The sequence below is a fragment of the Heptranchias perlo genome, chromosome 3 (genome assembly GCF_035084215.1).
Source record: "Heptranchias perlo isolate sHepPer1 chromosome 3, sHepPer1.hap1, whole genome shotgun sequence".
Lineage (NCBI taxonomy): Eukaryota > Metazoa > Chordata > Chondrichthyes > Hexanchiformes > Hexanchidae > Heptranchias > Heptranchias perlo.
The window spans coordinates 32767295-32791911 of NC_090327.1; the positions used below are offsets into that span (position 1 = coordinate 32767295).

The following is a 24617-nucleotide window of genomic DNA, read 5'->3' on the forward strand; positions in this document are numbered from 1 at the left end:
AGTGTTTGAAAGAGCGATCCAATTTGTCCCACTCCCCTGCTCTTTTCCTATAGCCCTGCAAATTTTTTCTTTTCCAGTACATTTCCAATTCCATTTTGAAAGTTATAATTGAATCTGCTTCCACCACTCTTTAATGCAGTGCATTCCAGATCATCATAACTCGTTGATTAAGAAAAATTCTCATCTCCCCTCTGGTTCTTTTGCCAATTATCTTAATTCTGTGCCCTCTGGTTACCGATCGTCCTGCCAGTGGAAACAGTTTCTCCTTATTTATTCTATCACAACCCTTCATAATTTTGAACACCTCTATTAAATCTCCCCTTAAGCTTTCCTGTTCTAAGGAGAACAATATCAGCTTCTCCAGTAGCACCACATAACTGTACTCCTTCTGAGGCCTTGACAGTCTTCCTATAGTGTGGTGCCCAGAATTAGACACAATACTCCAGCTGAGGCCTAACCAGTGATTTATAAAGGTTTAGCACAACTTCCTTGCTTTTGTACGCTATGCCTCTGCTTATCAAGCCCAAGATCCCGTATGCATTTCTAAAACAGTCTTATCAACTTGACCTACCACCTTCAAAGATTTGTGTATGTGGAGCCCCAGGACTTTCAGTTCCTGCACCCACTTTAAAATTGTATCATTTAGTTTATATTGCCTCTCCTGATTCTTCCTTCCAAAATGCATCACTCTACATTTCTCTGCATTAAATTTCATCTGCCATTTGTCTGCCCATTTCACCAGTCTTGTCTATGTCCTCCTGAAGTATGTTACTATACTATTAATGCATTTGACTTTTGGATCATCTGCAAACTTTGAAATAATATCCTTTATTTCAAGTCCAGGTCATTAATATATATATATATATATATATCAAAAGGAGCAGTGGTCCTAATACCATCTTTTCCCTCCAGTGTGAAAAACAACCGTTAACCACTACTCTGCATTTTGTCTCTTAACCAATTTTGTATCAAATGTAAGGAGTCGCACAACACCAGGTTACAGTCCAACAGCTTTATTTGAAATCACAAGCTTTCGGAGCTTTGCTCCTTCGTCAGGTGAAGTGAAGAGATGCATATAGACACAGCATATATAGTCAGAGAACAATGCCTGGTGATTACAGATAATCTTTCTAACTGCCCTTTATCACACCTTGGCAGAGAGATAATCACAGCAATCAAAGGAGTGAATGGTGTTCAAACAGGTTAGTCAGGGAAACATTACATCGAAGAATACTGAGGTGGGGTCACATGGGGTCAAATGTAGCAGATGCTGGGGTTTGTATTGCGAACAGATAACTTTATTTTGCTGGAAATCGCAGCAGGTCTGGCCGCATCTGTGTATGGAGAACAAGCCAACTACGACTTGAGTCTGGATGACTCTACGTCAGGTGGGGTTACATGTAGCGTGACATGAACCCAAGATCCCGGTTGAGGCCATCCACATGGGTGCAGAACTTGGCTATCAATTTCTGCTCGACGATTTTGCGTTGTCGTGTGTCTCGAAGGCCGCCTTGGAGAACGCTTACCCGAAGATCGGAGGCTGAATGTCCTCGACTGCTGAAGTGTTCCCCGACTGGGAGGGAACCCTCCTGCCTGGCGATTGTTGTGCGGTGTCCGTTCATCCGTTGTCACAGTGTCTGCATGGCCTCGTCGATGTACCATGCTCCTGGGCATCCTTTCCTGTAACGTATGAGGTAGACAATGTTGGCCGAGTCACAGGAGTATGAACTATGTACCTGGTGGGTGGTGTCCTCTCGTGTGATGGTGGTATCTGTGTCGATGATCTGGCATGTCTTGCAGAGGTTGCCGTGGCAGGGTTGTGTGGTGTCGTGGTCGCTGTTCTCCTGAAAGCTGGGTAATTTGCTGCGAATGATTGTCTGTTTGAGGCTGGGTGGCTGTTTGAAGGCGAGTAGTGGAGGCGTGGGGATGGTCTGAGCGAGGTGTTCGTCGTCATCGATGACATGTTGAAGGCTGCGAAGAACATGGCTTGATTTCTCCGCTCCGGGGAAGTACTGGACGACGAAGGGTACTCTGTTGGTTGTGTCCCGTGTTAGTCTTCTGAGGAGGTCTATGTGATTTTTCGCTGCGGCCCGTCGGAACTGTCGATCGATGAGTCGAGCGTCATATCCCGTTCTTACGAGGGCGTCTTTCAGCGTCTTTAGGTGTCCATCGCGTTCCTCCTCGTCTGAGCAGATCCTGTGCATTCGCAGGGTCTGTCCATAGAGGATGGCCTCTTTGACGTGGTTAGGGTGGAAGCTGGAGAAGTGCAGCATCGTGAGGTTGTCCGTGGGCTTGCGGTAGAGTGAAGTGCTGAGGTGCCCGTCTTTGATGGAGATTCGTGTGTCCAAGAATGAAACCGATTCTGAGGAGTAGTCCATGGTGAGTTTGATGGTGGGGTGGAACTTGTTGATGTTATCGTGTAGTCTCTTCAGTGATTCTTCGCCGTGTGATAAAGGGCAGTTAGAAAGATTATCTGTAATCACCAGGCATTGTTCTCTGACTATATATGCTGTGCCTATATGCATCTCTTCACTTCACCTGACGAAGGAGCAAAGCTCCGAAAGCTTGTGATTTCAAATAAAGTTGTTGGACTATAACCTGGTGTTGTGCGACTCCTTACATTTGTCCACCCCAGTCCATCACCGGCATCTCCACATCAATTTTGTATCCACACTGCTACTGCACTGTTAATCTCATGGGCTTCAATTTTGTTAACAAATCTATTATGTGGTACTTTATCAAACGTCTTTTAAAACTACATATACACAACATCAACTGCACTACCCTCATCAACCCTCTCCGATGCTTCATCAGAGAACTCAAGTTTGTCAGACATGATTTGCCTTTAACAATAACAATTATTGACCAATGTTTTTCCAAGTGACAATTAATTTTGTCCCGGATTATGGTTTCTAAATTTTTCTCCATCACCGACTACACTGGCCTATAGTTACTGGGTTTATCCCTCTTCCTTTTTTTGAACAGGAGTGTAATATTTGCAATCCTCCAGTCCTCTGGCACCACTCCCATATCTAAAAGAAGATTAAAAGATTGTGGCCAAAGCCTCCGCTATTTCTACCCTTACTTCCCTCAGCAAGTTATAGTCCAGCAATTTTATTTTAAATTCACAAGCTTTCGGAGGCTTCCTCCTTCGTCAGGTGAACAATGTGAAAATGAAATCCTCGAAATGAAATCGCATTTATAATTCACAGAACAATGCTTGGTGAGTAACCTAGGATGCATCCCAATCGGACCATTGACTTTTCTAATTTGAGCGCTGCCAACCTTTTAAGTATCTTTTTATTTTTATCCTATTCAATTTCTCTAACCCCCTCCTCCTTTACTGTAACAGTGGAAGCATCTGTTCAGAGCTATAAACCCTCATCCCTTGTAACATCCTAGTCTATTTAGACTACAAATTTTGATATTATTCCCTCAATTTCCAAATTCAGATTATTTTTGTACTTGTAAATCAGAGGAGCTCTAACAAGATCCCTTTTGAACATCACTCACATTGTTCTTGTCTAAGGAACTTCCTTTTACCACCACCCATTGATTTCTGCTCTTCTACCATCTTTATACATGCAGTCACATTCAGCTCAATTCCATGTGTCATTTATTTTACCACTGGATCATTACATGGTATCTTATCAAGTGCTTTTTAAAAATCCATATCCATTCCCTTTATCTATACCTGGTTATTTTTTCCAAAGAATTCTGTAAGGTTGGTTAAGCACGGCCTGCCTTTTAGAAATCTGTGCTGACTGGCTCGGAATAATAACTTTCTCGAAATGCTTAGTAATTTGATCCTGCAATATAAACTAAACGTGGAGAAAGTAGGCAATAATCTTGATTATCCACATCTGTTTTTCTTTAATTTCATTTTCGAAAAGAAGAATCTGCCCAATTTACTGTGGCTGTTACTATTTAAAAGGTTTAACAACGCCACTAAATGCTATGCTATCATTTTCAACATATGAATCTACAGCAGCCCAGTGCGAAGTCCAGCCGCAGTGGCACCCAGTTTTATTGACTGTAGTCTTGATTTGTAGGAAGGACAGGTTGACGTTTTGGGTGTGTACCCACCAACAACTTGAATTTATGTAGCGCCTTCGACATAGTAAAAAGGTCCTAAGGCACTTCACAGGAGCATTATCGAACAAAATATGACACCAAGCCACATAGGAGCTATTAGGACAGGTGACCAAAAGCTTGGTCAAAGAGGTGGATTTTAAGGAGCATCTTAGAAGGAGGAGAGGTAGGGAAGCAGAGACGTTTAGGGAGGGAATTCCAGACCTTAGGGTCTAGGCAGCTGAAGGCATGGCCGCCAATGGTGGAGTGATTAAAATCAGGGATGCACAACAAGCAAGAATCGGAGGAGCGCAGATATCTCTGACGGCTGTAGGGCTGGATGAGGTTACAAAGATAGGGAAGGGTGAGGCCATGGAGGGATTTGAAAACAAGAATGAGAATCATAGAATCATAGAAGTTACAACATGGAAACAGGCCCTTCGGCCCAACATGTCCATGTCGCCCAGTTTATACCACTAAGCTAGTCCCAATTGCCTGCACTTGGCCCATATCCCTCTATACCCATCTTACCCATGTAACTGTCCAAATGCTTTTTAAAAGACAAAATTGTACCCGCCTCTACTACTGCCTCTGGCAGCTCGTTCCAGACACTCACCACCCTTTGAGTGAAAAAATTGCCCCTCTGGACCCTTTTGTATCTCTCCCCTCTCACCTTAAATCTATGCCCCCTCGTTATAGACTCCCCTACCTTTGGGAAAAGATTTTGACTATCGACCTTATCTATGCCCCTCATTATTTTATAGACTTCTATAAGATCACCCCTTAACCTCCTACTCTCCAGGGAAAAAAGTCCCAGTCTGTCTAACCTCTCCCTATAAGTCAAACCATCAAGTCCCGGTAGCATCCTAGTAAATCTTTTCTGCACTCTTTCTAGTTTAATAATATCCTTTCTATAATAGGGTGACCAGAACTGTACACAGTATTCCAAGTGTGGCCTCACCAATGCCCTGTACAACTTCAACAATGTGGAGATGCCGGTGATGGACTGGGGTTGACAATTGTAAACAATTTTACAACACCAAGTTATAGTCCAGCAATTTTATTTTAAATTCACAAGCTTTCGGAGATTTTCTCCTTCCTCAGGCAAATGTTTCAAGATCTCCTTGAAGCCTACGCATTTATACATATTGAACAATAATACATGGTGTTTACAGACTGCCCCTGCAACTGCCCGTTGCCAAGGCAAACACCTCTCTGTCTGAACACGGTGATTGCCTTGGCAACGGGCAGTTGCAGGGGCAGTCTGTAAACACCATGTATTATTGTTCAATATGTATAAATGCGTAGGCTTCAAGGAGATCTTGAAACATTTGCCTGAGGAAGGAGAAAATCTCCGAAAGCTTGTGAATTTAAAATAAAATTGCTGGACTATAACTTGGTGTTGTAAAATTGTTTACAATTGTCAACTTCAACAAGACATCCCAACTCCTGCATTCAATGTTCTGACCAATGAAACCAAGCATGCCGAATGCCTTCTTCACCACCCCATCCACCTGTGACTCCACTTTCAAGGAGCTATGAATCTGTACTCCCAGATCTCTTTGTTCTATAACTCTCCCCAACGCCCTACCATTAACGGCGTAGGTCCTGGCCCGATTCGATCTTCCAAAATGCATCACCTCACATTTATCTAAATTAAACTCCATCTGCCATTCATCGGCCCACTGGCCCAATTTATCAAGATCCCGTTGCAATCCTAGATAACCTTCTTCACTGTCCACAATGCCACCAATCTTGGTGTCATCTGCAAACTTACTAACCATGCCTCCTAAATTCTCATCCAAGTCATTAATATAAATAACAAATAACAGCGGACCCAGCACCGATCCCTGAGGCACACCGCTGGACACAGGCATCCAGTTTGAAAAACAACCCTCTACAACCACCCTCTGTCTTCTGTCGTCAAGCCAATTTTGTATCCAATTGGCTACCTCACCTTGGATCCCATGAGATTTAACCTTATGTAACAACCTACCATGCGGTACCTTGTCAAAGGCTTTGCTGAAGTCCATGTAGACCACGTCTACTGCACAGCCCTCATCTATCTTCTTGGTTACCCCTTCAAAAAACTCAATCAAATTCGTGAGACATGATTTTCCTCTCACAAAACCATGCTGACTGTTCCTAATTAGTCCCTGCCTCTCCAAATGCCTGTAGATCCTGTCCCTCAGAATACCCTCTAACAACTTACCCACTACAGATGTCAGGCTCACTGGTCTGTCGTTCCCAGGCTTTTCCCTGCCGCCCTTCTTAAACAAAGGCACAACATTTGCTACCCTCCAGTCTTCAGGCACCTCACCTGTAGCGGTGGATGATTCAAATATCTCTGCTAGGGGACCCGCAATTTCCTCCCTAACCTCCCATAACGTCCTGGGATACATTTCATCAGGTCCCGGAGATTTATCTACCTTGATGCGCGTTAAGACTTCCAGCACCTCCCTCTCTGTAATATGTACACTCCTCAAGACATCACTATTTATTTCCCCAAGTTCCCTAACATCCATGCTTTTCTCAACCGTAAATACCGATGTGAAACATTCATTCAGGATCTCACCCATTTCTTGTGGTTCCGCACATAGATGACCTTGTTGATCCTTAAGAGGCCCTACTCTCTCCCTGGTTACCCTTTTGCCCTTTATGTATTTGTAGAAGCTCTTTGGATTCACCTTTGCCTGATCTGCCAAAGCAATCTCATATTCCACTTTAAAATCGAGGCGTTCCCGGACCAAGAACCAATGTAGGTTAACGAGCACAGGGGTGATGGGAGAATGGGGCAGTGCGCGTTAGGATACGGGCAGCAGAGTTTTGGATAAGCTCAAATTTATGTAGGGTGGAAGATGGGAGGCCAGCCAGGAGAGCATTGGAATAGTTGAGTCTAGAAGTAACAAAGGCATGAATGAGGCTTTCAGCAACAGATGAGCTGAGTTAGGAGTGGAGACAGGTAATGTTACAGAGGTGGAAGTAGGCGGTCTTGGCGATGGAGGGAATGTGATCAGAAGCTCATCTTAGGGACGAATAGGAAGCCAAAGTTGCGAATGGTCTGGTTCGGCCCCAGACAGTGGCCAGGGAGAGGGATGGAATCAGTGGCTAGGGGACGGAGTTTGTGATGGGACTAAAGACAATGGCTTCAGTGTTACCAATATTTAGTTGGGGGAAATTTTTGCTCATCCAGTACTGGATGTCGGACAAGCAGTGTGACAAATGAGAGACAGTGGAGGGGATGAGAGAGGTGGTGATGAGATGGAGCTGGGTGTCGTCAGTGTACATGTGGAACCTGACGTTGTGTTTCCGGATGATGTCACCGAGGGGCAGTATGTAGATGAGAAATAGGATGGGATCACGGATAGATCCTTGGGGTATTTCAGAGGTAACGGTGTGGGAGCGGGAACAGAAGCTATGGCAGGTGATTCTCTGGCTACGACTGGATAGATAAGAATGGAACCAGGCGAGCGCAGTCCCAGCCAGCTGGATGATGGAGGAGAGGCGTTGGAGGAGGATGGTGTGATCAACTGCATCAAAGGCTGCAGACAGGTCGAGAAGGATGAAGAGGATTAGGTGATCATGGTCACAGTCACTAGAGGAAAAGTACTAGGTAAACTAACGGGTCTAAAGGCTGACAAGTCCCCTGGACCTGATGGCTTGCATCCGAGGGTCTTAAAGGAAGTGGCTATAGAGATAGTGGATGCATTGGTTGTAATCTTCCAGAATTCACTAGATTCTGGAAAGGTCCCAGTAGATTGGAAAACCGCAAAGGTAATACCCCTATTCAAGAAGAGAGTGAGACAGAAAGCAGGTAACTATAGGCCAGTTAGCCCAACATCTGTCATGCTAGAATCCATTATTAAGCAAGTAGTTGCAGGACATTTAGAGACTCATAATACAATCAAGGAGAGTCAACATGGTTTTATGAAGGGGAAATCATGTCTGACAAACTTATTAGAGTTCTTTGAGGAAATAACAGGCAGGGTGGATAAAGGGGAACCAATGGATGCAGTATATTTGGATTTCCAAAAGGCATTCAATAAGGTGCCACATAAAAGGTTACCACACAAGATAAGAGCTCATGGTGTTGAGGGTAATATACTGGCATGGACAGAGGATTGGCTAAATAACAGAAAACAGAGTCAGGATAAAAAAGGTCATTTTCAAAAAGGCAATCTGCAACTAGTGGCGTACCGCAGGGATCAGTGCTGGGGCCTCAACAATTTACAATATATATCGATGACTTGGATGAAGGAACAGAGCATATTGTGGCCAAATTTGCTGATGATACAAAGATAGGTGGAAAAGCAACTTGCAAGGAGGACACAAAGTGTCTGCAAAGGGATATTGACAGGTTAAGTGAATGGGCAAAAATTTGGCAGATGGAGTATAATGTGGGAAAATGTGAAGTCAACCACTTTGGGAGGAAAAATAAAAAAGCAAAATATTATTTGAATGGAGAAATACTACAAAATGCTGCAGTACAGAGGGATCTGGGTGTCCTCGTACATGAGACATAAAAAGTCAACATACAAATGCAGCAGGTAATCCGGAAGGCAAACAGAATATTGGCCTTTATTTCTCGGGGGATGGAGTATTTAAGTAGGGAAGTCATATTACGACTGTACAGGTTGCTGGTGAGACTACACCTGGAGTACTGCGTACAGTTCTGGTGCCCTTATTTAAGGAAGGACATACTTGCATTGGAGGCAGTTCAGAGAAGGTTCACTAGGTTGATTCTGGGTATTGAAGGGTTGTCTTATGAGGAAAGATTGAACAGGTTGGGTCTATGCTCATTGGAGTTTAGAAGAATGAGAGGAGATCTTATTGAAACATACAAGATTCTGAGGGGACTTGATAAGGTAGATGCTGAGAGGATGTTACCCCTCATGGAGGAATCTAAAACTAAGGGGCATAGTCTCAGAATAAGGGGTTGCCCGTTTAAGATGGAAATGAGAAGGAATTTCTTCTCCCAGAGGGTCGTGAATCTTTGGAATTCTTTACCCCAAAAAGCTGTGGAGGCTGAGTCATTGAATACATTCAAGGCTGAGTTAGACAAATTTTTGATCAGCAAGGGAGTCAAAGGATATGGGGAAAAGGTGGGAAAGTGAAGTTAAGGTAAAAATCCGATCAGCCATGATCTCATTAAATGGCAGAGCAGGTTCGATGGGCCAAATGACCTACTCCTGCTCCTATCTCTTATGGTCATATAGCATGCTGTATCACAGAATTTTTTAAAAATTCATTCATGGGATGTGGGTGTCACTGGCAAGGCCAGCATTTATTGCCCATCCCTAATAGCCTGGTAAGACACAAGTTCGCACTCACAATCCTCTATACATAAGATTCTGATTTCAGTTTTGCTGTCACGGAGTGTCTAAGTCAAATTGTTTCTTTACAGGAAGAGGAAAAAATCTGAGGAGCAGTCGCTTTAAGACAATACTGCAGTTTTAGAGTCGCACTGGTGGTGGGCTTGACTTGGGTATATCGCCTGTTGTCCTTCTGAACCAGGAACAGTATGCAGCACATGGAGAACAAACAAAAGTCAAGAGAAGAGCCTCTTGAAAGCCAGTCTCAGTCACGCCAGAAGATAATGAAACCCACCATCAGAAACGTAATAAAGATTAGAGATGCACTGCAACTTTCTGCTTATTATAGGATGTCGCAAATTGAGTTTCTGCACGTATCTTTGACAAAAACAAGCAACATGACAATGCCCTATTATCTAAACTACAGCAGTGACTCACACACAATTTTGCACACTACTGGCTATGCTCAATTACAAAAAAAGCAATAAATCAAGGTGCTAAACCAATTTAAAGTTATAGTTGGGTGGAGTTGCTCTTTAATGTTGTAATTTTCTCAGTGGCCAAAAATTAAGTAATCAAGGCACTTGCATTGCACTTTTGCGTATGGTACACACTGTGCAGAACAGCACATGATTAACACTGCGTAGAAGTACAGAAAATAGGAAAGTCTTTCAGTAATCAGGATTATTGGATGAAGTTAGAGAACCATAACTTATATCATTATCAGGTCTTATTTTTCAGATTCCTTTTCCACTGCCCCCCACCCCCCTAGCAGTGCAACATATACAAATACTATTGGTATTTAGAGCTCAGTATCACCCTTCAGGGCTCAGAGTTTCAAGACCAGCTTCAGTCTCTGAAGATGGGATTTTCTTCCTGTGATTTTGGTGGATTTTCTTTCCTTAAACAGAAATTGCCCTTACACAGAAAATTAAAGAGGAAACAGAGAGAAGAGTGGGGGAAATGCAAGGAGATTTTGATTTTGACTCAATTTTAGTTGTCCCAGCTTCCTAATGGGTCATTTAGTAAAGGTGATGCCCAGTGTAAAACACAGCCATATGGAGCAGAAGGTCCCTGTTTCAGTCCTTGATCTGTGCTTACTAACTTGATTTCAGCTAGAGTGGCAAATGGGGTGCTACATTTGGGAAGGAGAAAAAGAATCTGATGGGGTTCCCACTCTAACCAACAACTCCTGCTGGAAAATACACGTTTGAACATCAAGTTTAGCTCAGCTGGAAGAATAACCTGGCAACACTCACTACTTGGGCTCAGATACAAAGAATGGGCACTTGGACAAGGTACAGTGCCTGTGGATCTGTTTCCCCAGCACTATTCAGCTAAGTGAAAAAACACAAAATGGAGAAATATAATTTTATCATCAGGTGTATGCAGTTGCTTTCTCAGATGATTACCTACTGCCAAACCAGAAAAATCCCTGACTTTATTTTGTATTCTTACACCGCTATGCGTGTGATTTTGTTCCCTCTCCACAGTGAATCATCCCATCTCCATTCAGCAATTTTCTTTTCTCCAATACTGTTAATTTTTTTGTAAAAGAATGATAAAACTGTAAACCAGCAAAGGTGGTGCAACAAAAGACTACAGCAGCTTTTAAAAATGAATGAATTCCTGTTAGTAAAGGGGATACAGAGTAGGCAAAATAGACCAATAGTTGTCTCCAACCCAAACATTACTATGCTATATAACCTTATTGAGATTAAGAACTCAAGTGGAGGAGGACGACACAAATTCATGACTATAAATATCATACTATCAATGGCATATCGACTCATTAAGTTCAAGGAAATAGCCCACATATAATTCCATTACTCACATTACAATTGTTCAGGATACTCCTATAATTGTCACAGTAGAATCCCCCCAGGCTAGCACTATATGGTGCAGTAGAGGCATTATATAAAGCTGTTTTTATATTGTTCTTGTGCCACAGGCTTCCAACATATGGATCTCACACAGCCGCGGCAACTACAATCTAAACTCTCCAGATTTTTTTTTAAGATTACAGTCAAGGTGAAAAGAAGGAAGCATAAAGAGGGAAATGAATGGGCCCAACTCATGCTACTCTTTCTCCTACAACAATCACAAGTTATAATTTTACTGCCTCACTAGTTTTGGTGCTACTCTGATAACCTAATTTTAAAAACATAAAAAATCCCTAAATTACATCTGCTTTAATGTGAAGCTTTCTCTTCCAATTGTGTTTTAACAGTATAGTTAAACAAACAGAGATTAAAAAACAAAATCATAATTTAAAATAAAAACAGAAGTGCTTTCCATATTGCAGGATGGTAACCAGCTGAAATGCTGAGTGTTTCCAGCATTTTCTGATTTTATAACAATTTAACAGAGGCGTGGTAAATTGAGTTTCACCACTATAACATATTTGCCGAGATTAAATTTAAATTGTGAAATACAGTAATGGTTTTTTTTTATTCGTTCACGGGATGTGGGCGTCGCTGGCAAGGCCGGCATTTATTGCCCATCCCTAATTGCCCTTGAGAAGGTGGTGGTGGTATAAAGCATATGCACAGAGAAAATACTTACTTCTCATTCTGATAAACTTCCACTGAGCTGTTCAGTTCCTCTAGTTCCTCCTTCAGGAGCTGCAAGTTGGAGTTCACAAAACTTAGTTCCAGAGCCACAGTTTCCTTCACCTTGTTGTTAGTCGTAGCTCTGCAAGAACATCAAAGATTTAAAATGAATAAAAATTGAGCATTACGTTACATTGTGATAATTTTACAAGTATTCTCCATTGGTAAACTGGAAAAAATTAAGCATACAGGGAACAAGGCAGCACATATCACTGAAGCTTCAATGCACCAAAACCAGAAGTTGGTAATACTCTTACATCTAAGTCAGAAGGCTAAGGGTTGAAATTCCACTATAGACCTGAGCACACAATCTAGGCTGAAATTCATCATAGTAGTGAGGTAGTACAGAGTTGTAAGAGGTGCCTTCTTTTGGATGACGTGTTAAAACTGAGGCCCTGTCTGCGACGTAGATGTAAAAGATCCTATCCATTGGAATGCAGGGAATTCTCAGAGTATCCTGGCTAACATTCCTCCCTCAATCAACACACAAAAATATTAATTAGGCATTCAATCATTTGTTTTTTGAAACATTGCTGTGTCCAAATTGGCTGCTGTGTTTGTCTACATAACAACCGGATCTATACTTCAAAAGTAATCCATTAGGAACATCCTGAGGATACGATAAAGGAACTAAATAGAAGCAAGTTCTTTATTTCTTATTATTTAATAGTAATCAATTAAATAAATAAAAGAGTCATGAAAGGGCAGGAGATGTGTTGCAGCTGCAATATGTGGGAGCTACTGGACAGTTTTGTCCGGGGCGACTACATCTGCGGTAAGTGTCTGCAGTTCGAGGGACTTCGGCTCAGAGTTGAGGAGCTGGAGTCTGAGCTGCAGACATTGCGATGCATCAGGGAGGGAGAAAGTTACCTGGACGCTTTGATCCAGGAGGCAGTCACGCCCCTTAGACTAAATACTGTACAATTGGCACGTAGTCAGGGACAGGAGGGTGTGACTGCGAGTGAGGCAGGTACGAGGATCCAGGAGGTGGCATTGCAGGAGCCTCAGCCTCTGCACTTGTCCAATAGATACGAGGTTCTTGCAGCCCTTGTGGACGAGTGCAGGGACTGCAGGGAGGATGAGCAAACTGGCCACGGCACCGTGGTTCAGGAGGCCATTCAAGTGGGGGGAGTAAAAAGGAATGTGGTTGTAGTAGGCGACAGTATAGTTAGAGGGACAGACACTGTTCTCTGCAGCCAAGAGCGAGAGTCCCGAAGGCTGTGTTGCCTACCCGGTGCCAGGGTTAAGGATATCTCCTCAGGGCTGGAGAGAAACTTGGAGTGGGAAGGGGAGGATCCAGTTGTCGTGGTCCACGTAGGTACCAACGACATAGGTAGGACTAAGAAAGAGATTCTACTGAGGAAGTTTGAGCAGCTAGGGACCAAATTACAAAGCAGAACCACAAAGGTGATAATCTCTGGATTATTACCTGAGCCACGAGCAAATTGACACAGGGTAAATCAGATCAGAGAGATGAATGCGTGGCTCAAAGATTGTTGTGGGAGAAGTGGGTTTCAATTCATGGGGCAATGGCACCAGTACTGGGGAAAGGGGGAGCTGTTTCGTTGGGATGGGCTTCATCTGAATCATGCTGGGACCAGTGTTCTGGCAAACTGAATAACTAGGGCGGTAGAGAAGGCTTTAAACTAAATGGTGGGGAGGTGGACTCAGGTGGGGTGAAGTTTAGATTGATAGAGAAAAGACAAGGAAGTAGTACAGGAAAGTGATGGGGGTAATGATAAACAGAGCATGTCAGGAAGGGACAGAGCATACAAACATAAGAGTGCACTAGCAAATGGGGCCGAGGTAGGAAAGAATGGTAAAAAGACAAAATTAAAGGTTCTTTATCTGAATGCGCGCAGCATTCGTAATAAGATAGATGAATTGATGGCACAAACAGAAACAAATGGGTATGATCTCGTGGCCATTACAGAGACGTGGTTGCAAGGTGACCAAGGTTGGGAGCTAAATATTGAGGGTTATTTAACTTTTCGGAAGGGTAGGAAAAAAGGTAAAGGTGGTGGGGTAGCTCTGTTAATAAAGGATGAAATTGGTATAATAGTGAGAAATGATCTTGGCTCAGAAGATCAAGATGTCGAATCAATTTGGGTGGAGGAAAGAAATAGCAAGGGAAAGAAATCACTTGTGGAAGTAGTATATAGACCCCCTAACAGTAGCTACACTATAGGGCAAAATATAAATTAGGAAATAAGGGCGGCTTGTAAAAAAGGTAATGCAATAATCATGGGCGATTTTAACTTTCACATAGATTGGACAAATCAAATTGGCAAAAATAGCTGTGAGGAGGAGTTCATAGAGTGTATTAGGGACTGTTTCTTAGATCAATACGTCAGGGAACAAACCAGGGAACAGGCCACTTTGGATCTGGTAATGGGTAACGAAACAGGATTAATTAATGATCTCAAAGTAAAGGATCCCTTGGGGAGCAGTGATCATAACATGATAAAATTTCACATCCAGTTTGAAAGCGAGGATCTTCGGCCTGAAACTACTGTATTAAACCTAAATAAGGGCAATTAAAAAGGAATGAGGGCTGAATTGGCTAAAGTGGACTGGGTAAACAGATTAGATGGTATGATGGTGGATAAGCAGCGGCAAACATTTAGAAAGATATTTTATGACTCACAACAAAAATATTTTTTTTTATGTTCGTTCATGGGATGTGGGCGTCGCTGGCGAGGCCGGCATTTATTGCCCATCCCTAATTGTCCTCGAGAAGGTGGTGGTGAGCCGCCTTCTTGAACCGCTGCTGTCCGTGTGGTGAAGGTTCTCCCAAAGCTGTTAGGAAGGGAGTTCCAGGATTTTGACCCAGCGACGAAGAAGGAACAGCGATATAATTCCAGGTCGGGATGGTGTGTGACTTGGAGGGGAATGTGCAGGTGGTGTTGTTCCCATGTGCTTGCTGCTCTTGTACTTCTCGGTGGTAGAGGTCGCTGGTTTGGGAGGTGCTGTTGAAGAAGTCTTGGCAAGTTGCTGCAGCGCATCCTGTGGATGGTATACACTGCAGCCTCGGTGCGCCAGTGGTGAAGGGAGTGAATGTTTAGGGAGGTGGATGGGGTGCCAATCAAGCGGGCTGCTTTCAAGCTTCTTGAGTGTTGTTGGAGCTGCACTCATCCAGGCGAGTGGAGGGTATTCCATCACACTCCTGACTTGTGCCTTGTAGATGGTGGAAAAGCTTTGGGGAGTCAGGAGGTGAGTCACTTGCCGCAGAATACCCAGCCTCTGACCTGCTCTTGTAGCCACAGTATTTATATGGCTGGTCCAGTTAAGTTTCTGGTCAATGGTGACCCCCAGGATGTTGATGGTGGGGGATTGGGCGATGGTAATGCCGTTGAATGTCAAGGGGAGGTGGTTAGACTCTCTCTTGTTGGAGATGGTCATTGCCCGGCATTTGTCTGGCACGAATGTTACTTATCACTTATCAGCCCAAGCCTGGATGTTGTCCAGGTCTTGCTGCATGTGGGCTCAGACTGCTTCATTATTTGAGAGGTTGCGAATGGAACTGAACACTGCGCAATCATCAGTGAAGATCCCCATTTTTGACCTTATGATATATCCCTGTGAGGAGGAAAGACTCCACAAAATGGGTGAACCAACCATGACTAACTAAGGAAGTCAAGGATGGTATCAAGTTAAAAGAAAAAGCATACAACATGGCAAAGATTACTGGTAAGATTGGGAAAACTTTAAAAACCAGCAAAGGATGACTAAAAGGGTAATAGAGGGAGAAAATAAATTATGAGAGTAAACTAGCAAGAAATATAAAAACTGACAGTAAAAGCTTCTACAAGTAAATAAAAAGGAAGAGGGTAGCTAAAGTAAACATTGGTCCCATAGAGGATGAGACTGGGGAAATAATAATGGAAAACAAGGAAATGACAGAGGAATTGAACAGATATTTTGTATCTGTCTTCACAGTAGAAGACACTAATAATATACCAATAATTGTAGAAAATCAAGGGGCATGGGGGAGGGAGGAACTAAAAAAAATCACTATCACTAGAGAAAAAGTACTAGGTAAACTAATGGGTCTAAAGGCTGACTAATCCCCTGGACCTGATGGCTTGCGTCCGAGGGTCTTAAAGGAAGTGGCTACAGAGATAGTGGATGCATTGGTTGTAATCATCCAGAATTCACTAGATTCTGGAAAGGTCCCAGTGGATTGGAAAACTGCAAACGTAACACTCCTATTCAAGAAGGGAATGAGACAGAAAGCAGGTAAGTATAGACCAGTTAGCCTAACATCTGTCATTGGGAAAATGCTAGAATCCATTATTAAGGAAGTAGTAGCAGGACATTTGGAGACTCATAATACAATCATGGAGAGTCAACATGGTTTTGTGAAGGGGAAATCACGTCTGACAAATTTATTCGAGTTCTTTGAGGAAGTAATGGGCAGAGTGGATAAAAGGGAACCAATGGATACAGTATATTTGGATTTCCAAAAGGCATTTCATAAGGTGCCATATAAAAGATTACTGCACAAGATAAGAGCTCATGGTGTTGGGGGTAATATACTGGCATCAATAGAGGATTGGCTAACTAACAGAAAACAAAGAGTTGGGATAAAAGGGTCATTTTCAAAATGGCAATCTGTAACTAGTGGGGTGCCGCAGGGATCAGTGCTGGGGCCTCAACTATTTACAATATATATCAATGACTTGGATGAAGGAACAGAGTGTCTTGGTGCCAAATTTGCTGATGATACAAAGATAGGTGGAAAAGCAACTTGCAAGGAGGACACAAAGTGTCTGCAAAGGGATATTGACAGGTTAAGCGAATGGGCAAAAAATTGGCAGATGGAATATAATGTGGGAAAATGTGAAGTCAACCACTTTGGGAGGAAAAATAAAAAAGCAAAATATTATTTTAATGGAGAAATACTACAAAATTCTGCAGTACAGAGGGATCTGGGTGTCCTCGTACATGAAACACAAAAAGTCAACATACAGGTGCAGCAGGTAATCCGGAAGACAAATGGAATATTGGCCTCTATTTCTAGGGGGAATGGAGTATAAAAGCAAGGAAGTCTTGCTACAACTGTACAGGGTACTGGTGAGACCACACCTGGAGTACTGCGTACAGTTCTGGTGCCCTTATTTAAAAGAAAGGACATACTTGCATTGGAGGTAGTTCAGAGAAGGTTCAGTAGGTTGATTCCAGGTACGGAAGGGTTGTCTTATGAGGAAAGTTTGAACATGTTCAGTCTATACTCATTGGAGTTTAGAAGAATGAGAGAAGATCTTATTGAAACATACAAGGTTCTGAGGGGACTCAAAAGGGTAGATGCTGAGAGGATGTTACCCCTCATGGGGGAATCTAAAACTAGAGGACATAGTCTCAGAATAAGGGGTCGCCCGTTTAAGATGGAAATGAGGAGGAATTTCTTCTCCCAGAGGGTCGTGCATCTTTGGAATTCTTTACCCCAAAAAGCTGTGGAGGCTGAGTCATTGAATACATTCAAGGCTGAGTTAGTCAAACTTTTGATCAGCGAGAGAGTCAAAGGATATGGGGAAAAGGTGGGAAAGTGGAGTTGAGGTAAAAATCCGATCAGCCATGATCTCATTAAATGGCAGAGCAGGCTCCAGGGGCCGAATGGCCTACTCCTATCTCTTATGGTGTTATGCCCCAAATCACAAGTTCCCAAACTCATCCATGTTGGTAAATAGGCACATGGGGGTTAAACATACCCCCTAGGTGTGGGTTGGGGGCTGGTGGGAGGTTAATATAACAACTTTTTGGAACGGGACCACATCCCGGCTCCAACTCGCCCACTTCTGGGTTTAACCCAGGCAGATATGTATACATGTGCATAGCAGAGATCAGGAAGTCCTATCCCCACTTAAAGCCAGTAGGCCGATACTTAAAGGGGAAATGTACCTCATTGAAATACTTGGAGGTACTTAATATTTTGTGTATTGGACGACTTAAATGAATTTAACTTTGTCGGTTTGGGTTTCCCATCACTTCTGATTCACATCAGGTGAAAGCAGGCAGGAAGGGCCGGATCCGGAGGACAGAACGTACTCTGGGTGGGGGACTTCAATGTCCATCACCAAGAGTGGCTCGGAAGCACCACTACTGATCGAGCTGGCCGAGTCCTGAAGGACACAGCTGCCAGTCTGGGTCTTCGGCAGGTGGTGAGCGAACCAACACGAGGGAAAAACTTACTTGACCTCGTCCTCACCAATCTACCTGTCACAGATGCATCTGTCTATGACAGTATTGGTAGGAGCGACTGCCGCACAGTCCTTGGGGAGACGAAGTCTCGTCTTCACACTGAGGACACCATCCAACGTGTTATGTGGCACTACCACAGTGCTAAATGGGTTAGATTCAGAACAGATCTAGCAGCTCAAAACTGGGCATCCATGAGGCGCTGTGGGCCAACAGCAGCAGCAGAATTGTATTCCAGCACAATCTGTTACCTCATGGCCCGGCATATTCCTCACTCGACCATTATTAACAAGCCAGGGAGCAACCCTGGTTCAATGAGGAGAGAAGGAGAGCATGCCAGGAGCAGCACCAGGCGTACCTAAAAATGAGATGCCAACCTGGTGAAGCTACAACATAGGACTACATGCATGCTAAGCAGTGGAAGCAACATGCTTCAGACAGAGCGAAGCGATTCAACAACCAACTGATCAGATCAAAGCTCTGCAGTCCTGCCACATCCAGTCGTGAATGGTGGTGGACAATTAAACAACTAATGGGAGGAGGAGGAGGCTCTAAACATCCCATCCTCAATGATGGCGGATTCCAGCACGTGAGTGCAAAAGACAAGGCTGAAGCGTTTGCAACCATCTTCAGCCAGAAGTGCCGAGTGGAAGATCCATCTCGGCCTCCTCCCGATATCCCCACCATCACAGAAGCCAGTCTTCAGCCAATTCGATTCACTCCACGTGATATCAAGAAACGGCTGAGTGCACTGAATACATCAAAGTCTACGGGCCCCGACAACATCCTGGCTGTAGGGCTGAAGACTTGTGCTCCAGAACTAGCTGCGCCTCTAGCCAAGCTGTTCCAGTACAGCTACAACACTGGCATCTACCCGACAATGTGGAAAATTGCCCAGGTATGTCCTGTCCACAAAAAGCAGGACAAATCCAATCCAGCCAATTACCGCCCCCATCAGTCTACTCTCCATCAGCAGCAAAGTGATGGAAGGTGTCGTCGACAGTGCTATCAAGCGACACTTACTCACCAATATAACCTGCTCACCGATGCTCAGTTTGGGTTCCGCCAGGACCACTCGGCTCCCGACCTCATTACAGCCTTGATCTAAACATGGACAAAAGAGCTGAATTCCAGTGGTGAGGGGGGGGTGACTGCCCTTGACATCAAGGCAGCATTTGACCGTGTGTGGCACCAAGGAGCCCTAGTAAAATTGAAGTCAATGGGAATCTGGGGAAAACTCTCCAGTGACTGAAGTCATACCTAGCACAAAGGAAGATGGTAGTGGTTGTTGGAGGCCAATCATCTCAGTCCCAGCATATTGCTGCAGGAGCTCCTCAGGGCAGTGTCCTGGGCCCCACCCTCTTCAGCTGCTTCATCAATAACCTTCCCTCCATCATAAGGTCAGAATTGGGGATGTTCGCTGATGATTGAAGTGTTCAGTTCCATTCGCAAGCCCTCAGATAATGAAGCAGTCCATGCCCGCATGCAGCAAGACCGGGACAACATCCAGGCTTGGGCTGATAAGTGGCAAGTAACATTCGCACCAGACAAGTGTCAGGCAATGACCATCTCCAACAAAAGAGAGTCTAACCACCTCCACTTGACAGTCAACGGCATTACAATCGCCAAATCCCCCACCATTAACATCCTGGGGGGGGTCACCATTGACCAGAAACTTAACTGGACCAGCCATATAAATACTGTGGCTGCAAGAGCAGGTCAGAGGCTGAGTATTCGGCAGCGAGTGACTCACCTCCTGACTCCCCAAAGCCTTTCCACCATCTACAAGGCACAAGTCAGGAGTGTGATGGAATACTCTCCACTTGCCTGGATGAGTGCAGCTCCAACACTCAAGAAGCTTGACACCATCCAGGACAAAGCAGCCCGCTTGATTGGCATCCCATCCACCACGGTGGCTGCAGTGTGTACCATCTGTAGGATGCACTGCAGCAACTCACCAAGGCATCTTCGACAGCACCTCCCAAACCCACGACCCCTACCACCTAGAAGGACAAGGGCAGCAGGCACATGGAAACAACACCACCTGCACGTTCCCCTCCAAGTCATACACCATCCCGACTTGGAAATATATCGCTGTTCATTCATCGTCCCAGGGTCAAAATCCTGGAACTCCCTAACAGCACTGTGGGAGAACCTTCACTACATGGACTGCAGCGGTTCATGAAGGTGGCTCACCACCACCTTCTCAAGGGCAATAAGGAATGGGCAATAAATGCTGGCCTTGCCAGCAAGGCCCATATCCCATGAATGAATTAAAAAAAGTGAGTGCCCTGTGAGCCCAGAGGTGCAGGAGTGCTTCATTCATGCCCAACAAGCTAACCTGGCCAACAAAACCCCAACGATCTGCTTGCCTACCAGCCCCCACTCCTAGATGATGGACCACCCCTCCAATCTCCAATGCTGGCTGACCCCTTTGCCCCCAATATGTTCCCACCCTCCAATTTTTTGCACTGCTGATGATCTCTCACCCACCCCGCACCCCCGGTTTACAGCTCCTTTCACTGCCTAGTATGTGTAAAACCCGGAAGTTCAAATACTCACCTTCAATTGAATTGTAATCGCAGATGGCGACGCACTCAATTCGCTTCTGGTTCCCCACGTGAATATCTGCGGACGCATGGGGTACCTGGCTCAGAGTAAAAAATCTTGCCCATAGAGAGGCAGGGAGCCCAGAATGTTTTTGTGCATGTATATGTGATCAGTTATGGAGTAACGTCAATCAAGTCATGGGATTAGGTCATCGGCTTGCCCCATTGACGTGGTTTGATGCCGTGGGACACTTTTCTACGTTAAAGGCGCTATATAAATGCAAGTTGTTCATGTTATCGTATTGGAAGACTGAGAGAAATGGAAAAATACGGGGGGAAAGAAAGTAAACCCTTTATAGTTCCTTGGGCCCGGTACCAAATACTGACAAAAGAATTAACATGCTCGCTATCCTTTCCCATCATCACTTTTCTGTTAGCTGTTACAAAATGCACAAGTGCAACCAAGCAATGAATGTCCTGATTGCCCGTCCTTACCGTCCGCAACCCTATGGGAAAGCTCTGGGCTTCTGCCCAGCACCTACCCACAACATTACAACTTAGATTGGCAACCCAGCAGTGTGAGGGATTCATGTGCACGAATCCATATAACACCACCCAGTGCACCACAATGATGAGAGTTTTAGGTTTTGTCTATTGTTCACAGTTTGATTCCACATTTATCTCTTGTAACTTCATCAGGGACATTCTGTACATGGCTACTCATGAAGTGTTTATATTGCCCCATGATGTGGAGATGCCGGTGATGGACTGGGGTTGACAAATGTAAGGAATCTTACAACACCAGGTTATAGTCCAACAGTTTTATTTGAAAATCACAAGCTTTCGGAGGCTTTCTCCTTCGTCAGGTGAAGTTCACTTCACCAGGACTATAACCTGGTGTTGTAAGATTCCTTATATTGCCCCAAGCAATGCACTATTGGTCCCTGTATCTAGTGTTGAAAAACACACTTCCTCCTGACATATGCATTACACCACAGAAGATAAGTAAATATGCACTTTAATTGCTTTAATCATGTGAGGATGATGCAGAGTTGGCAATTTCAGCCTGCCTTAATTAAAAATCAGAGCAGCTGAAGCAGATCCATTTCTGGAAGGAGTATTTACAGATAAAACATACGCAGAGTAGGATGAATTTGAAAAACACTAAAAGACACAGCACTACTCCAAACATCAACAGACAGAAATAGACAGTGCCATGTTTATTGACTCTTCCGCTTGATCAGTCAGGCTTTCCGCTGTGAGATGGAACATCTGGGTACTCTGCAGCTGCCTTCTCCTCCTTATTAAGCACCAAGCCTAACTACCAGGCATGTTTCATATACTCAATCTAAGGGAATCAACAACAACTTGCATTTATATAGTTAATGTAGTGGCCATTCATCAAGTACATGGCTGGGCATTGAACGTAATAGACTGTATGACTGTGGGGGTGAGAGGCAACGGAAGGTAGCTCCTTCCTTCCCACCGTCCAGGGCCTCAAACACTCCTTTCCAGGTGAAGCAGCAGTTTACTTGTACTTCTTTTAATTTAGTATGCTGTATTCGCTGCTCACAATGCAGTCTCCTCGACATTGGGGAGACCAAACACAGATTGGGTGATCACTTTGCTGAACATCTCCACTCTGTCCACAAGCGTGACCTTGACCTGCTGGTCACTTGCCCTTTTAATTCCCCGTCCCACTCCTACTGTGACCTTTCAGTCCTCGGCCTCTTACACTGTTCCAATGAAGCTCAATAGAAGCTCGAGAAACAACACCTCTTTCGTTTAGGCACTTTTCAACCTTCCATACTCAACATTGATTTCAATAACTTCAGACCATAACCACTGCTCCCACTTAAAATTTTTTTTTCCTTTTTTTTAAAAAAAATTATTGGACTGCAGCTGCTGGTAATGGTTCTGCTGTTGCCATTTACAGCTACTCGAAACCGATCTTTTATTTCTTAACTTGTTCCATTACCACCCTCCTTGCCTCGCACCATCATCCCTTTTGTCATTTTATCACTCTTGCCCTCTACCCTATCACAGACCTTCCCTTTTGTTCTTTCCTTTCCCCCCACCCCTCCCCCCCCACTTTCCCTGGCTCTGTACCTGCTTAAAAACTTTAACTCTTAACATCTTCTAGTTCTGACGAAAGGTCTTCGACCTGAAATGTTAACTGTTTCTTTCTCCACAGATGCTGCCTCACTTGCTGAGCTTTTCCAGCATTTTCTGTTTTTACTGCAGTTTTCCATTCGCAACAGCGGCTAACTCAGCACAGACCAGGGACTGAACCTCATCCAGCCCTGGTTTACATAGCTTATTACCACACTGGTTGATGCATTTTATCCAATGAGCAAGCCAGAAGATTTTTAAAAGAAAAGAAAAATCAAACATACATAACAGTTACAAGATCACAAGATAGATCTTGAACTTATGGCATCCAAAGATTTCTTAAATGATTCTAAGGTTGTCACCTCTAACTAGATTTCCATTCCACATATTGAACAGTCATTGTGCAAGAACGTCCTTACATCACTCCTAAATTTAATGATGTGGAGATGCCGGTGATGGACTGGGGTTGACAATTGTAAACAATTTTACAACACCAAGTTATAGTCCAGCAATTTTATTTTAAATTCACAAGCTTTCGGAGATTTTCTCCTTCCTCAGGCAAATGTTTCAAGAGCTCCTTGAAGTCTACGCATTTATACATATTGAACAATACATGGTATTTACAGACTGCCCCTGCAACTGCCCGTTGCCAAGGCAATCACCGTGTTCAGACAGAGAGGTGTCACCTGCAGAACCCCCGAATACACATTCAACAAAAAAACAAACAGGGAAAAAAAACAGAGAAAAAAAAACACAGAGAGAGGCAGAAACATCCGGAAGGCAGAGAGAGCCAGCAAATGACCCATTATATTAAAAACAGATAACATTTGTTCGCTGGTGGGGTAACGTGTAGCGTGACATGAACCCAAGATCCCGGTTGAGGCCGTCCTCATGGGTGCGGAACTTGGCTATCAATTTCTGCTCGACGATTTTGCGTTGTCGTGTGTCTCGAAGGCCGCCTTGGAGTACGCTTACCCGAAGGTCGGTGGATGAATGTCCATGACTGCTGAAGTGTTCCCCGACTGGGAGGGAACCCTCCTGTTTGGCGATTGTTGCGCGGTGTCCGTTCATCCGTTGTCGCAGCGTCTGCATGGTCTCGCCAATGTACCATGCTCTGGGGCATCCTTTCCTGCAACGTATGAGGTAGACAACGTTGGCCGAGTCACAGGAGTATGAACCATGCACCTGGTGGGTGGTGTCATCTCGTGTGATGGTGGTATCTGTGTCGATGATCTGGCATGTCTTGCAGAGGTTACCGTGGCAGGGTTGTGTGGCGTCGTGGACGCTGTTCTCTTGAAAGCTAGGTAGTTTGCTGCGAACGATGGTCTGTTTGAGGTTGGGTGGCTGTTTAAAGGCGAGTAGTGGAGGTGTGGGGATGGCCATAGCGAGGTGTTTGTCCTCATTGATGACATGTTGAAGGCTGCGGAGAACATGGCGTAGTTTCTCCGCTCCGGGGAAGTACTGGACGACAAAGGGTACTCTGTTGGTTGCGTCCCGTGTTAGTCTCCTGAGGAGGTCTATGCGATTTTTTGCTGTGGCCCGTCGGAACTGTCGATCGATGAGTCGAGCGTCATATCCCGTTCTTACTAGGGATATGACGCTCGACTCATCGATCGACAGTTCCGACGGGCCACAGCAAAAAATCGCATAGACCTCCTCAGGAGACTAACACGGGACGCAACCAACAGAATACCCTTTGTCGTCCAGTACTTCCCCGGAGCGGAGAAATCAAGCCATGTTCTCCGCAGCCTTCAACATGTCAT

The 24617-nt window shown here is 44.3% G+C and overlaps 1 protein-coding gene across 2 annotated transcripts in view; it reads right to left on the reverse strand.

Annotated features, from left to right (window-relative positions):
* Positions 1–24617, reverse strand: part of rhpn1 (rhophilin, Rho GTPase binding protein 1) — a 129323-nt gene that overhangs the window by 93844 nt on the left and 10862 nt on the right. For both annotated transcript variants that reach the window (XM_067978756.1, XM_067978755.1), the window contains exon 3: positions 11949–12077. In XM_067978756.1, coding sequence (XP_067834857.1) covers positions 11949–12077 — 129 coding nt within the window. The remainder of the gene's footprint in view (positions 1–11948; positions 12078–24617) is intronic.